Source organism: Oryza glaberrima, chromosome 1, assembly GCF_000147395.1.
Source record: "Oryza glaberrima chromosome 1, OglaRS2, whole genome shotgun sequence".
Lineage (NCBI taxonomy): Eukaryota > Viridiplantae > Streptophyta > Magnoliopsida > Poales > Poaceae > Oryza > Oryza glaberrima.
The window spans coordinates 18592051-18608537 of record NC_068326.1 but is presented as its reverse complement, the minus strand read 5'-3'; the positions used below and the strand labels follow the sequence as shown (position 1 = coordinate 18608537).

General features: G+C 38.8%; 1 protein-coding gene across 3 annotated transcripts; it reads left to right on the top strand.

Moving 5' to 3' along the window:
* Nucleotides 1-3351: 3351 nt before the first annotated feature.
* LOC127781446 (uncharacterized) lies at nt 3352-16437 on the top strand. 3 transcript variants are annotated; one of them, XR_008018997.1, is made up of 13 exons: nt 3352-3599; nt 3843-4106; nt 6023-6436; nt 7127-7510; nt 8118-8315; nt 8990-9349; nt 12388-12825; nt 13294-13482; nt 14058-14306; nt 14583-14672; nt 14863-14907; nt 15001-16238; nt 16390-16437. XR_008018997.1 is itself a non-coding variant. In XM_052308404.1 (12 exons), the coding sequence occupies exons 2-12, from the start codon at nt 3873-3875 to the stop codon at nt 15958-15960; spliced, it is 3561 nt and encodes a 1186-aa protein (XP_052164364.1). In that variant the 5' UTR covers nt 3352-3599; nt 3843-3872; the 3' UTR covers nt 15961-16349. The 3 variants fall into 3 exon arrangements, 2 of the variants coding, with proteins under 2 accessions (XP_052164364.1, XP_052164373.1); XM_052308404.1 differs by lacking the exon at nt 16390-16437 and having other exon boundaries at nt 15001-16349; XM_052308413.1 differs by lacking the exon at nt 16390-16437 and having other exon boundaries at nt 3353-3599; nt 8990-9301; nt 15001-16349.
* The last annotated feature ends 50 nt before the right edge of the window (nt 16438-16487 follow it).

Here is a 16487-nt window from a genome sequence, read left to right as displayed (position 1 = left end):
AACATATGGGTCTCATTTTTATTTTAGTGACGTAAACGCCACGTTGATGCCACGTGGTATAAAGACCAAGTCAACCCGCCACATAAGTGCCACGTAGGACGAAACCGCCTAGGGACTCGATTTGCTACGGTTTTGTAAGTTGGGAGATGAGTTATACCTGGTTTTGCGATTGAGAGATGTGTTTCAACCAGGGGCATGAGTTGAGGGAGGCAATATAGACTTATTCCTACCAAGGCCTTCAGCATTACAGCCCAATATACAGTCCAGAGTTCGGTCCGCGCTGGTTCACTGAGTCGGCCCCGGCACGAGACGCTACGCTACGCGCGCACACTATACCCTGACCGTCCGTCCGATCAGATTAACCAACGGCCCAGATCACGCCGCTGACGTGTACGTCCCGTGACTCACCAAGGACGTAGTACGCCGGTGTCAACGCCGGGCGGGCTCACCGTCGACCGCATCATCAACGAGCCGAGATCGACCGCCGCCGCCATCGCCTATGTACGGCATCGACAAGAGAAGAACGTGCTCGCTCGCAGTGAGGATTGTCTGGCTGGCACTGACATGTGGAACTGGGTCCACTTGTCAGCCAGTAGCTGCTACTGTAAATACATTACTGCAGAGAATCCATGTCCACTCGCTCGTCTTCGACCTCGCCGCGGCGGCGGCACGTTCGATGACGTCAGCATCCTTGCCATCGACAGTGTCGTGTTCGAGGTGCTCGCCACCAACGGCGCCACCCACCTCGGCGGCGAGGCGAGGACTTCGACCACCACCACCTCAAGCGTAAGCACGGCCGCGACATCACCGGCGACGCGCGCGAGTTTATAGGCGTTTCAGTAACTGTGTATGGTTGTTTGTTTTTTTTTTCTTTTTTTTTCTGCTTGTCGTATAAAGTACTCCTAGATAGTAGTAGGAAAACAAGTATATATTGCAAATATATTAGTATTTTTTATTAGAAATTCACAGTTGTGATTCGATCGAAATTGTTTTTTTTCCTCCTGTGATATTTCATTTGCTTAAATCATGTGGAGAATCTCTATCATCATGTAAAAATGTCTTCCAATCCTGATGGTAACTCACTAAACACTGAACAAGTTTATGCTCTCTACTCCTACAATAGATTAAGCTGTCTGGCTGAACCGAGTCAAACTGATCAATAAACCTAAGGACCTTCAAGATTGGTACTCTTCTCATATGCATTACTTATTTATTACTTGGATGAAAATGTAACTGATCACCCTTGACACTTGAAATCAAAGTTTTCTGAAGGCAATACACCAATTATCCCTAACAAGTACTTCCTCCGTTTCACAATATAAGACTTTCTACCATTGCTCACATTTATTTAGATGTTAATGAATTTAGACATATGTATGTGTTTAGATTCATTAACATATATATGTATGTGGGCAATGCTAGAAAGTATTACATTGTGAAACGGAGGGAGTAATAAATTGGCACAGCTAGCCCAGAAGCAAAGCAAACTTCAGTTCCGCAGTTGTTTGTTTTCAGAGCAGAAAAGGGAAGAGTCCTTTTATAACTGTGCCCTTTTAAACACTACACAATCAAAGCATCATTCTTCTATATTTTTCCTAGGGGAACAAAGAAACTGCCAAAATGAGAATTTTGATGCAATGTTTGAAAGCCATAAAATTTTAATTTTCCCATCGATGCATGTCGCACCTGGGCCTGAAACATCCAGCTGAAAACGTCCCATCCTTACTGATTACGTTGAAACAATGCTTCTAGCCCCAAGGTGTCACATACATCGATGAGGCTCCAAGAATCAACAACACAAGTGGTAAACTCATCTATAGGGAAAAAAAAAGAAACTCCTTTGTTCAGAGTTTACCATTTTCTAAGAAAATAACTTATCTCTGTAAGAAAAAAAATTAGCACAGCAACTGGTACTGCTAAACTCCACCCAAATAGAACGGCCTTGGGTTCAGAATTCAGAAGCTACTATTCCTGAATCCAACACATGAAGAGAGAAAAGGGCTACATTGTATCCTCCAGAAGTCAGAACTACTGATTACATCACTGCAGATAGATAGAAAGACAAAAATTATGCATCATTCATTGATTTATTTCTGTTTTTGATGTGCTGGAAACATGACCAAATAGGCAGAAATCCTGGCTAGAGACAAACTCTTAAAGACACCACCTGGCACTTGCAACAGCATTAACCCATTTTCTGTTTCTTCCTAGAAAGAACCTTTTTTTGTGTGTTTCTTCCTGAGAAAGAGGTTGACTATATCAAAAACTTTCAAGGAAACCATGAGCAAATCAATTTTGTTTTTCAAGAAGAAGGGGGGGGGGGGGGGGGGGGAAGATATTTGAAGTCTGATTCAATGTGGGCAGTCATAGAGAATATTTGAAGTTTGTGTAAGCCTTGTGTAGAAAGGGAACATAATTTTTTTTCTAGGGAACAAAGAAAATGTCAAGATAAAGATTGATTTAATGTGGGCGGCCATAAAGAGGCAGTGAACAGCTTTGCTTCAATACAATCCCTTTGGGCTGGTTTTGTGTATTCAGTTCTGTAACAAGAAGGATTGGCCTTTTCAGCTTGCTGTTTCAGGCCCAGGTGTCACAATTCACAAACATCGATGGGGATGAGGCCCCAAGAACCCAACAATAGCAGTGGGAATCTTCTCCATAACAATAAGAGAATGCAATTAGCACAGGAATTAAGTACTCCTACCCTCTTGTGATTAGATAATGCAGTGGTTCTCTGAACCAAATTTAGCAGCCTTTCAGAGTTCAGAAGTTACCATTCCTGAATCCCGAATCCAACACAAGGGAAAACAGAAAGAAAGAAAGAATGGTTTGGATTCCTAATCTTTCTCTCTCACCTATGTATCCTCCAGAAGTCAGAAGTAGTGATTACATCACTACTGATAGCCTGATATATGGCAAGACAAAAATGCTGCATCATTCAACTCATTCATTTCTTCCTGCAAATCGATGCTGTGGAAGGGGCCATAACCAAATAGGCAGAAATCCTTTGCTAGAGAACAAATCCTTAATACCACTGGATGCATCACCACCTGGCACCAGTATCTGCAGCATTCAAAACCTTTCAGTTACTTCCAGAAAAAAAAAGAACATTTTTTCCCTTCCTTCTGCTCCTTCCTAAACTATAATCGAAAAATTTCAAGATAAAACTTGTGAATGAAACCAAAAAAGAAAAAAAAAGAAACTTTCCATGAGAGAGATAAGAACATCTTAGGAGTAGAAACAATAACTTGCAGCTGAAAAGAGGGAGCTTTTTTTTTGGTAGAGAGGTGAAGGGTTAATAAAAGAGGGCTCTTTTGGTTTTTTTGGGCTCAAAAGCAAAGCAGGAGAAAGGCAAGAGAGAAGCAGCAGTAGAGAGAGAGAGAGAACAAGTAAACTCTCACACCAAAGAAGTGCCGGATTTTTGTCAGACTACTCCCTTCCTCTCCTCTCTTCTGTATCCCATACAGCCTCTCCTCTCCTCCCCTTCTCCTGCAGGTTTTCGTTTCGCCTCCCCCCACCTCGCGCCGTCTACTTGTGCTAGAATTCCGACTCCATCCGCCATTACTCCCCGAATCGGCCTCCGGGGCAATCAATCTTCGGTAGGACTCGAGAAAGCTGCGTCTTCTTTCCGCTGTTTTCTTGCGGTTTTGACCGCGTTTTTCTCCCTCCCCAAAATTTTGAGCTTCCTTGGTGATTGATTTTAGTTTTTGTCGAGGGGGAAGAGGTTCGAATCTATCCGGTTAGGATTCTTGGGTGGAGAATTGGAGTATTTTTCCACGGTTCTTGCTTTTGCTTGGGATGTTTTGTTCTGAGGATTTTTTTTTGGTTGTTTTGTTTTGCAGGTTTCTTGGCCGAAACCCTGGCTGTGGAAGATGGATGGTGTTGACAAGGATAAAGGGAATGGGAAGGTGCATTTCAGGGATTCCTCTCCCCAGGAAGCTTTCCGAACCTACAAGAGGCGCCGGCAGCCACGGCCGGAGCCGCAACAGCAACCGCAGCCGCAGCCGCAGTCAGAGCCGGAACCACAGCAACAGCCACAGCCACAGCCACAGCCAGAGGCAGAGGCAGAGGCAGAGGCCAAGGCTGCAGATGTTCTGGCACGGCAGGTATAATCCTTGGGGGAAGAACTCTGAAAGTGCCTGTTTGTTGCATTGAAAAGTTATTAGTCTGAGAATTGCGTTGAAAAAGTTAATCTAAAACTGTTTCATTGGTGTGATGTGCTAGATGTTAGTGTTTTGTAGCTTGTGGACTTGCTAAAATCTCTGTTTCTTTTTTGTAGTATAATAGAATGGAATGATAGCATGGGATTGTTAGATGCTTGGAATAGCTTAATTCTGCACCTGGCGATATGTGGCTAGGAAATTAGGATCTTGTACTTGCATGACAAAAAAAAAAAAAATTGTAGTAGTAATGCTTTTATTTTGCAGTCTGGAAGAAATGGCAAAGATTTATTATGAGTGCGTAGAGCAATAATTCATTACTTAGTTGTCGGTATGTTGTGTTCAAATTATGTGATGAAACAAGTGAATAAATATAGATAATGTTCTGCCATTAGCATTTTTATAGTCATTCATGTCAGTTCATTCTAGAAAGGAATGTACATAATTCTCCTCTGGGAATTTATGTTCACTTTTGATATTTATTAAATTATAAACAGAACAGAATATTTTGGAGGGCACAACCTCTATCTTTCGTTAAGAAAAGGCATACTGTGGTGCAAACATGGAATGCTTATGTTTTGGGTTACTTGGTCCTGTTTACCAAACTGTATATGTTTTTTTCTCATCCATAAGTTCTATGGGTTTCATCTTCTACAATGCATTTGTGAATCCCACAACTGTCAACTCCTGTAAGACTTAAGTATTTTTTAGACAATTCACTTATTTGATTTTGTGAATCACCCTTTTTTTATTGAAGAACTATATTGCTTTCCAATCTTCTCTTCTGTTGAGTGTTTTAGTTTTTGTCATAGAGACTCGAAGCACCACTTCATTCTTTCAGATACTGGGAGTTTTTACTTACAAAAGACAATGTTCCATACTAATGGATTCAGGTTCATAACTTGGAGTTCTAGTGCACTATATTTGATATTTTCCCTACTCGCAATTGTTCTTGCTTTGGTCTTCTTCGCATGGGTTTTGTGTACCATGTGAAAAGGGCACAGTAGAGCGTTCATGGATTTTCTCACTCTTTTTTTTGGTTGACAACCCTGCTAATCTTGGTTTTGAGGTAATGTGCAAATATAGTGCTCACAGCTTCCCTCTAGATCTAGCTGCTCCCAAAGTTTCATCTCTTATGGATAATGCTTTTCTTCTAACAAGTAGCAATATTCAAAGGAAGGAAACCTGAAAATACTCAATATCTTATTCCAGTAAGATATTTGGTATTTCTTAGTTTTCAATCTGCATTTTTTGAATAACTATATTGCTTCCTAGTTTTCTGCTCTGTTGAGTTCTATTTGGTTTTAAATGACTTCGTAGACATGTTGAAATTCCTCGTATCAACGTTTATGGGGTAACTCTATCTAGTTTCAATTGCACTCTCTTCATTAGCATCACAAATGGAAAAGAGGTTCTGAGTCAAGAGGCAAAAGTCTCACGTGATATAACGGCATGTAATTTTTAACTTTTTAGTTACAGAATGTCGTAAACTCACATAGAAATTTGAGCATAATAATGTTACAACTTGCGAATACTTTGTTAATGTTGAAATATGAGTGGTAAATTGATTTTGTCATGTTAGAATCTTGAGTGGTATTTTGCCAATTAGGTTTCCAGCAAAATAATGTTGGGTAGAACATTTTCTGAAACAAAACTTTGTTGGAAGTATACCTTTACTTTGTCAACTGTAAAATTTCCGTAACTTGTTTCTTTACCAATTGCTGTTTCCCTTGTGCTATACATTCTATTTCAGGACATTAAGTTATTATGGCTTGGCATATCCACTGAAATTTGTGTTTATAGTGCAGAATAAGTTAATATCATGACTACCATACCACTCTTTAATTTTTTTGATTTTGCAGGTGACTGAAACATTTTGGAAAAGTAGGGACATTGGATGGAAGCATGGCATAATGATCGACGAGAACAGACAACACTGGAAGTGCATGTATTGTCACCTGACTAGATATGGTGGTGGTGTCTCTAGACTTAAGCGGCATCTTGCTGGTGATCTGGATGTCAAAATGTGCCCAAAAGTTCCAGCTGACGTCTCTGAAAAAATAAGGGAGCATTTGCGGAAGAAAAGAGAAAGGCGAAAGAAGCGAGCTGCACAAAATCGTGATAACTGTGTGACGGCTAAGAGCACCTCTGATGATATCAAGTCTGGCAAAGATCCTTTACCCGTTGATTCAGAGGTGCTGACTGGAGTAGACACTGTTCTTGAAGAAGTTACTAACCAAACGAACCATGATAATCAGGATCTTACTTATCCCAAGGTATACAAAGTGGTACTTTTTTTTCTCTATTTCATTTTCTACTCAGTGTGATCTCTACAAAAAACATCATCAGGAGTATTTTAGTTGCCATCTGTTTGATTAGTGTAAGCAATCATACACCTGTGGACTTGAAATGTATTATGTATATGCTTCAGTACCTACTAACTTATGTACTTCCTCCGTTTCACAATGTAAGACTTTCTAGCATCGCCCACATTCATATAGATACTAATGAATCTATATTCATATGTGCGTCTAGATTCATTAACATCTATATGAGTGTGGATAATGCTAGAAAGTCTTACATTGTGAAACGGACGGAGTAGTTAATTCAGCAAAATCTAGTACTTATGCAGCTGTCATAGCAAAGATATTTGATCCCTGAAAAGTGAACTTAGAAAAATAATTTCATAGAGACTGCAAAGCCATCATGTGTGAAAACAACATAGTCACTAAAGTATGAGTTCATATCTCTTGACTTTGTGAATTCTTAACTTATTATCCTTAAAGACTAGCAAAATCACATGTCATTAACTGCTAACTATAAACCTTTCACACGTAACTTGTGCCCTAGTACTGTAATTGTTCACTAAATATTTATATCCTACATTTTTTTGGTTTATTCTGAGCAGTAATAAACTACCAATTATATTGTATGGATTCAAATTCAAAGTTTACATTGATTTGCAGGCTACCATGTTGTTACGAGGGATAAGAGATATTGGGTGGGAGCATGCAGTGGATCTTGATGGAAATAAAAGACGATGGAAGTGCAAGTGGTGTTCTTTATGTCGAAGTGGTGGTGTAACTACATTGAAGGCTCATCTTACTGATAGTAGTTGCCCAAATATTCCTAAGGAAATATCAAAAAAAGTGTTGAACTTTATTGAAGAGAAAAGGGCAGCACGCCATCTTTTTAATAGCGCTGCAAAATCTCCTTTCAATGTCAAATTTGACGAGGATGCAGTTAATCTCTCAGAAATACAGGTGGAAGGTACTCCACCATTGACAGATGATCGACAACCTTTAGGAAATTCCTTGCATATACAAACATCAGAGTGCACCATTAATGAGGTATTATGGTCTTATTCATCCCATATCCTTTTCTTTAGGGTGTTCCCTCGCTTATTGAGTATGTCACTTTAGATGCAGTAAATTTACTTCAGATTCATCACAGCCCAAGGCAGTGATTATCAGTTGTTCACCGATAATCACACCTTGCACAGTATTGAAACATCCACTCATAATGCAAACATCCATCTCAAGTCAATGAGGGTTGCCACTGGCTTCATATTCTGTTAGGGCACCCACCATTTCCTATGTTAATACTGATTTGAGTGGAAATATTCATTATTGACACAATAAAAGATATGGAATTTGACAGGCAAGATAAATAGAGCCAAAACAGTTAAAATTGTTCTCAAGACATCTTTGTGGATCCCATACAACTGTAATTACTTTATCTTGCTTCAGGGCCATAGAGAAATGATCCTCATTACATTTAGCCAATTTTCTAATAACTTCTGGAGACCTACACTTGAAATTTCATGCAAGTTAAACACCGAGAAGGGGATAAAACCAGACACACCCACTTTCTTCAGAATGTACCATAGCTGTCTCACTTCTTTGGACAAATGTTTTTCTAGCATTGGAACTTACTTGCATATTTTGGTTTACTTAGTTTGAAAAGGTGGCAGCTGGAAGCAACCAACAGGGTGCAGAACATAGCAACCAACTACTTAACCATGGTGGACAGCTGATGAAAAGCAGCGATCAACCTGAGGAGCACTGCACCTTGGAACATGGAAGGTGCCAAGTACTTGACAATAATAAGCAGCAGACTATGGACAATAAAACTGATAATCCGGAACACAAAGAGGTAATTTCCTTCTTCAACCTGACAAAAACAACATAATCCTGTAGAAAGGTATCAGTTCTGTTTGTGCTATTGACAATCAAGTTATGGGTTATTTTTTTTCCTCACAGGCTCTGTGCTATGACTAATACTTGTGGAACCTTTATATTGAGTGCAATTGTTATGACTTCTCTAGATTTTTGCAGAAAATAAAATTAGAGTGTCATCATAAGTTGTATACTGTAAGATATACTCCACAATTGAAAAATGCAAAAAAGATAATATGCCAGTCATAGACAAAAATATTTACAGGAAAAGATGGGTATTCTCCAATACATTTTTTCTACCATGACAGCATGTACTTCTGTCCAAAATTCCAAGGCATATTTTGTCTTTCTCATAGACCAAATAGGCATTGAAAATAACTGTAGATTACCCCATAAATTGTTATCTATAAGCGCTAAGTCAAATGCATTCAAGCATATACATTTATTTGATGTATAGAGGGAAAACCGCACTTATTTTGCACCGGAATATGAAATAAGCTCTATATTAACAAACAAAACTAATATGCTTTATTATATTTCTGGAGGGAGGCACTACCTTTTTCTAGTTTTCAGTTAAGTAACATGTGTAAGCTATATTTCTGTTATGCATAAAAATTATGCTGTGTTCTGACCTTCTACACTTATTTGTAGGTCTTGAAACACCCTAAAAAAACTAGGTTTAACATAAGGAAGCATATAGTTATCGTTGATGAATCTGCAAGTCATTGGAGGTGTAGATATTGTGGTTTGGATGGGTATGGCAAAACGTCTAGGCTCCATTTTCATCTTGCTGCTGTGTTTCGACATCCTAAGTGCCCAAGTGTTCCAAAAGAAGTTTTTGCAAAGGCACGGCATCATATTCACTTAAAGAGAAGGCTCAATGTGAAAAAGGCTGGGCAACAAGCTCGTTCAAGGCCACATATTCTTGGGCAATCGAGTCAGCAACAGCAGAACAACAATCCGGTACCAGAGAATCCTCCTCTACCATCTAGTAATAATGATTGCAGTGGGGTATCCTTTTTAATCCTATTCTTCCTGTTCTGTCCTTCTATTTTCCTGTCATGTCATTGTCATCAGTTTATTATGTCAAGAAATGCTTGTACTCGTTAAGGTAACAATGATTGAATTTGAAATGAGTCAAAGGGCCATCTGTTAGTCTCAGATGCAAAAGAATGGTAGGTGTAAGCATTCCGTTTGTGGCTTTATGTTGTGATGAAACTTTCTGCCATAGATAAAATTCTTGGTTGCAGCAATCATTCACAAATAACTGTAATTTCTATTTGCAAATCTGGCCAACCTAGGCTAATATGATCAACACAATGAGGTTGTAATCCCATGAAAGGTACACTGTGTGCCATGTTTTTCCATTTACGCTCTTCATTTTTAGGTAACTTCCGTTAAGGAAAATCAATGTGTTATGGACTGGCATTATGGGTGTAAGTATCAAAGGCGTACACGCATGGCAGCAGTGCCTTGAAGAATTCAATATTTAGTATCTATTTCCTATTGTGTCATTGATATAGTTCCTAATTCATTTAGTAATTATAATTTTATCCTTCAACACCTGTAATATAAAGGTGCCTTAGTGTGTTAGGGAAATCAAGCACTATAATAATTAAAAGGGCTTTGCCCAAACAGAATCCATGCCGAGTAGAGTTTCCGACCATTCAGGATGAGCCTGCTCGACCAGAGGGCACTCAGCCCTATCCTTCACTGATTGATTTTGCTATTGAAATATTACAATACGATCCCCTCCCTCAAAATAAATAAATAAATATGCCTAACTTTAGAATGATCAGTACAGTGTACTAAAATACAAAAATGTATAAGAGTACTAGCCACAACAAAGAATTGAGATCCTGATTAAAATCGATCATGAGTCTGTCCAAAATTTAGTAGTTCCATAGCAGCATGATTGATAAGCCAAAGTAGAGAAAGTTTGGTAATAGAAACTGGAAAACCAGGTGAAAGAACTCAAAGGTAAAACTTGAAACAAGTGTTTTTAATTACTTCTACTCCAGATGGTTTACACCTTGGATTTTGTTGGTTTGCAGTGATATCAGTTAATTTTCACTGATAATGTCCACATTTGTTGGGTGCTCTGCAGATCAAATGGAAAACCCTTTGGAATTTTGGTGTATAAATTGTCCTGAGATTTATTAGACCAACAAGGGAAATCCATAATCACAGGTCCTATACTTTAAGAAACAAAGGGCAACGACAGCTGGGTATTATTGGTGACAATTTTACTAATGAATAATATGACGACTTTAGGAGCCCCACCCAGTTGTTTTTTCTTGAATACGCAAGAGACCCCACAAAGTGTGTTGTGTGCGTAGCATCTGCATATGATTTGGTTTGATACCACAATATTAATAAGACATACATGGTTTGCCCATTATCCTTAATCTACTGTAATTCCCAAATCGCATCCCGTAATACCAACCACACTGCCAGTATACATCGAGTTACGCTAGCATATAATCAATGTTGCTCCAAGATGTAGCGCTTCCCGATTAACCAATTTGGGTGAAGTGACAATGAAAACCTAATAGTGCTTTTTTTTCCTCTTCATGAATACGCAGGAGTGCTGGTTGACAAGGATTTAAGAAAACAGTTTAATTCTTTGGTAATCCTTGTAGCTTGGGAGATATGGAAACATCGCAATGACTATGTCTTCAATGGTGTCTCTCCTAATGTGAACCTGGTTGTCCAGTCAATTACAAATGAGGGTGCCTGGTGGTGTGTCGTAGGGGCAAAGGGTCTTGGTAGATTGGTTGTTGGTAGCTTTTGCCTTTTGGAACTTTTGTTGTTTTTGTTTTCTTGTAATTACTTTTCTTCTTCTTAATGAAAAGATGTGCAGGGTCTCCTGCGTGTTCACGAAAACAAAAAAGCCTAACAGTGAGGTGTTACGCATGTGGCCCATCGGCCCCTGCCCCCATATGGAGGCTGGACATGAGTGAATTTTGGGCCATAGGGTGTTACAACTCATAGTAGGCAGCTCCTTTATATGATCAGAATATAAGCAATCAGATCTCTGTCTTAGGCTCTTAGTTATCTCTAGAAGAGATACGGTTTTATTGAAAGCCAACAAGGCAACACCTGCTTTCCTAAGCATTTAACCCAGCCCGTGGCATTTAGCGAAGTCAAGAACACAATTCAGTTTTGAATTTCCATTGGCAAAGAATGACCGAAAAATATTTATTGTTCATTACATGTATATATAATATATTTTTAATTTGAATACCTGTTTTGGCACATGCATTAATCTAGTACCATTAATGCTTAGCCTTGTTCTGCTAACTAGTAAGTTTTGCAGATGTGTATTTTTATATAGTCTATTTCACTAAAGTTTACTAGTGTCGTAGTGTGATGCGCTACTTTTGTCGTTTAGTTTTGTCACAAACTAAAGTATAAACAAACATTTGATCTTATCTTCTGTTTTTACGTATGCAAATCAAATCTTGCCTTTCGGTGCTCTCACATAAAGTCCGCAATGTTCCATTTGGAATGCAATTTACTCTCCTACAGTATCCTCTTATTTGAATAGCAGAACTAGAAGGTAGCAATTGATAACATTCAATCATCCATTACAGTCCATTTCTTTCTTCTTTCCCCTTGGGGACATATGCTCATCCATTAAATACTTTGCATACCGCTGTACTTTAGTCTTTACTACTTGTGGTAAATACACTATATCAATAAAAATCCTCCATTCCTGTTCAGTTCGGAAACGGGATTCCTTAAGAGTCACATCTGACTTCCTTGATAAATTGGGACAGGAAACCTTTTTTTAAGTCAAATCTACAAGCTTATTCAATGTGTTTCATGTCCAATTTTCTCTTCATTTATTAGTTTGCCTCTTTAATAAAATACTATCTTTGAATAAAATACTATCTTTGACTACTTTTATATTCATCATTTGTACCATAATTACTTCATCAAATGAGCACTGCATTATGTTTGCGGTGCTATGTTACACATGGCGCTTTCAACATTCATGCTGCAATTTAACTTCATACTTAGAGATGCGCTGTATGAAATTGTAGGTACTTTCCAATTACCCAACAAAATTGAGGGACAATGCATGGGAACATTCGCTTATTCATGACAAAGAGAAGGGCCATTGGAAGTGCAAGTGGTGCAGTTTAGAGGGTTATCATGGCATAACTAGATTGAAGTGGCATCTTGTTGGGTGGCAGAATCGTCCTCAATGCCTAAATGTTCCAGAAGATGTTGCTAAAACTATTCGGGATAAAATGATATCAAGAGAGAAGCAGAAAGAAGGAAGATTGAATTTTGATGTTATTGACAGTTGCAACATGCCATGCTCTTCTGAGAGTTTACAGTTTGATCAAGAGAATTTTGCTGAGGTAATGCAGGGAAAAGGTTCTTCTGAAGATTTTAATCAAGCTGAAAGACAATCAAACACATTGAACACAGTATGCAATACCACTCATCCTCCACAGAACAGCAACAATTATCAGGTCTGTCCTTGTTGTTATTCTTGTCATGCATTTTGTCAGAAGTTCAGAACTAGGAACTGGATAATTACTACATAACAGATTGATGAATTACATGCTGTTTTGTAGAAATTTGTATGCTTCGATTCTTCTGATGGAGAACTTTGCCCTGTATTCAGACTTAGACTAGGATTCATGTAAATGTTTGTACGAATTTCAAATTATAGCATCTTCTTGGCTGTAGCAGAGTTTTTTAGTACTTGAACTTTTTTATCAGTTTTACCTGTACATTTTGCTTGTACAAAATCATGTGAGAATTAACATTGCATATCCTAGTAAACTCAGTCTGATACTGATTTAACTGCCTTATCTTGTCACTAAAACACATAAAAAGGAGTTACATTGATGCCTCTCTTTTGCAATATTTTCTTTGGTGTACATGGTCAATACTTTGGAATAAACTATTTTTTCATCAAAAATTTAATTGTACAGGGACTTCAAGAAAATGGATTATATAGTAGCAAAAACAAATCTGAGAAGCAAACTGAAAGATATGACTGTTGGAGTCACTGGCGATATGTTTTAGATGGACTGATGCATTTGCCATGTGCACTAGAGGGTCCTGGCATTCAGAGTTGCATCCGTGATGTACTTCTTTACGGTTCTGCTGAATTTGGAACTGTAAGTATTTTTTGTTATACTCTAATATTCGTTCTTTTGCGATTATAATTTACTAGGAAGATGCCTATTCAGATGCACCGCCATGCACCCACACACCCCATCTCTACCACCCACCAAGAAGTGGTTCTCCCTCTAGTGTTGTATTAGTATTTATGTCATGTTTGGCTTCCTTACCCATTCTTTCATAGTAAGGTTGGTGGTTGTTTTGTTCCCTTGATTTGGTTTTAGACAAGGTCAGCAAGGTTTTCCTTTCATAGAATGCCAATTCGGTTCTCCTCTCCAGCAAGGTTTTTCCTTGCCCACTAGAAAAGCTATGTAAGGCTAGTAAAATAACCAAATATGCCATTGGTAACCCACAGTATTTCTTTGCTGCAAACTATGTATTGGCTAGTGGGAATCCTTGATTGCATGTTTGTTGCATGGAACATTAGGTATCAACCCCATTCTCTTCATGCAATTCTCTTCTGTAGTTCTTTGAATCATGGAAGCACTGCAAATCGACAACTCTAATAATCTATTTAGAGGATACTGCATTTTGTTGTCAGACTTCAAAATATTTTTCTTTATCCTATCAGGTTGGGGACAAAGTGGAAATGGATTCCAACAGAAAAGTGTCAAGTGATGGGAATATTGCTAAGTGTCAGAGTGTTCTTGTGGATGTTTTAAAGTCAGAGAATTTTGCCTTATTGTGCAATGTGCTTGGCAGAGCTGTCCATCAAGATGAGCAAAGGACTAAGTATTTTGATTTTACCATGATTGACTCAAGGATGAAAAATGGAGATTATGGCCGTGCACCATTATTATTCAAACATGATTTGAAAATGGTAACCCCACTACTTTAGAATATACTCCACTCCAGTTATCTTTGACTTATGTTTGTATCTCAGATATATGATGCCTTTTATTTCAGTCATGTGTTTATCAGCTTTTTTTTTTTTTTTACCAAAACTGAGTTTGCATTTTATCATGCGAGGCATCTATTTTCTAAACCTTTTTTTTTTCTTTTGAACAAGTCAAGAGAGCTGCATGTCATTTCATTAATTTTCAAAACATTTTCGTAGTGATAAATGGTGAATAAAATAGTTTTGATATGGTTGCAGTTATGGGAAGATCTTAAAATGGCTGGTCAAGATATCATTGACCTAGCAAATAATCTTTCAAGCCTCACAGAAACGTCCTACACAAAGCAGGCAAGTACTTTATGGCTAGATCTTTTATAGCTCTCATGTTCTATATTTTTTCTTTCCTTTTGAAATCTCCTATAGTTTTTTTTATGTTTCAATTAGAATTAGAATTGCGTTGAATTTTGGATTCATATTCTCTGTAAATAGTTCATCTGACATTATTCTTGACACTACAATTTTGTATTACATTCGTTAGGTTGAAAGAGAGAGGGGATCAGATGATAGTGAAGAGAATCTGAAGGTGAGTATTCTGTTGCTAGGCTATTTCTTTGCCTTTTCTGTTTATGTCATGCCTTGCCTGCCTTTTGCTCAATATTATTGTACCAACATATAGGGAGCTGCGGCGACCAATTTGGAACCCATGAACATGGTCAAGTCAACTGCATCGGTACTTTCAACCTCACAAGGCTTCAACCAGTTGGATCAACCAGATCCAATGGATGTTTGCGATGAACAAAACGGTACTAACTGCAATGAATGTGGCAAAGTAGCGAAAATTGATAGCATCCTCACATGCAAGAGATGCATGCTAGCATTCCACGTCTCATGCATTGAACCTCCTGTGCCATCCACTTCAACTGGAAGCTGGTGTTGTAAAACCTGCAGCACCATCTGTAACGAATCAGCTGAAGTTGGCATGGCCTTGGTCCATTATGAACCAAATCGTTTGCACGGACATTGCGTCGCATGCAAGGACCTTGAGTTTTGCAGGCCTCCAAGGTGTGAGGAAACTGCCAGTGAAAGGGCACCTGCTGATAACTCCAGAGCAATTGTGATTCCCAGTGCAGAGCCTGTTGAGGATGTGGAATTGTCAGATATTGATGTCAGGGGCTTATGCAAGATGTGTGGAAATCCCGAGGAGAAGGACAAGAGATTCTTGGTATGTGGTCACACCCATTGTCTATATAAGTACTACCACATTTCTTGCCTGAAGGCTACACAGATCGCTAGTGACAAGCAGCTGGACAAGCCCTGCTGGTACTGCCCATCGTGCCTTTGCCGAGTTTGCCATTCTGACAGAGATGATGACCTGACCATTCTGTGTGACGGCTGTGATGAAGCTTATCATCTCTACTGCATAACGCCCCGTCGAACTTCAATACCCAAGGGGAAATGGTACTGCTCATCATGTGCGATAGAGAGAGCAAAGGAGGGGATGGCGCGGCATGAGAAAAGGATGCTGAAACTCCATAGGAAGGATGATCCTGGGCTGCAAGGCATGAGATATGAAATGGTGGACATGATACTCGCTGCTGCGGAGATGCTTAGCGATGATGAGCAGCAGGGGACCTGAATCACCTTTTCTTTTTTCCTGATCAAACAGAATCATTTAGGAAGTTGAACCTGTCATCTTTTTTTTTTTTGCTTCACCTCATTTAGGTTATACCTAATTAAAGTTAAACAACTTGTCGTCGTCGGAAGTTTAAGGGATCGAGTTAAGTACTCAGGTGGTTGAATATTGGTTTTGTCTGGGGAACAGTGGTAGCGAAATGTCGCTATCTTGTGTACCTGTGGGTGCAATTTTGTGAACAGGCTCCAATTGAAGTGAAAAATGCTGAAGAATTTCACCAGGTCGTTCTCATGCGTCTTTTAATGTTTAATGTTTAATGTTTTGGTCTAATGCTGGGAGAATTGCTTGCAATATTGATCTTGTAGGATGCTGTAACAGTGAAATTGTCAATCAGTGTGATCTTCTAGTTTACACTGGTTCTCTTTGAAACAGGTTTGTTTTCAAGTTTCAACCAACATGCATTGAGCATTTGAGTGTGGACATGACTCAGTTTACAGGTAACACAGGAATTTGATGTCCTTTTTTCCTTT

Bases quoted from the DNA above. Each gene is read 5' to 3' on its own strand.
- LOC127781446 (XM_052308404.1), top strand. From the start codon at position 3,873: ATGGATGGTGTTGACAAGGATAAAGGGAATGGGAAGGTGCATTTCAGG. The intron at 4,107-6,022 runs GTATAATCCTTG...TTGATTTTGCAG, and splicing joins CAGATGTTCTGGCACGGCAG to GTGACTGAAACATTTTGGAA. The intron at 9,350-12,387 runs GTATCCTTTTTA...ATGAAATTGTAG, and splicing joins GTAATAATGATTGCAGTGGG to GTACTTTCCAATTACCCAAC.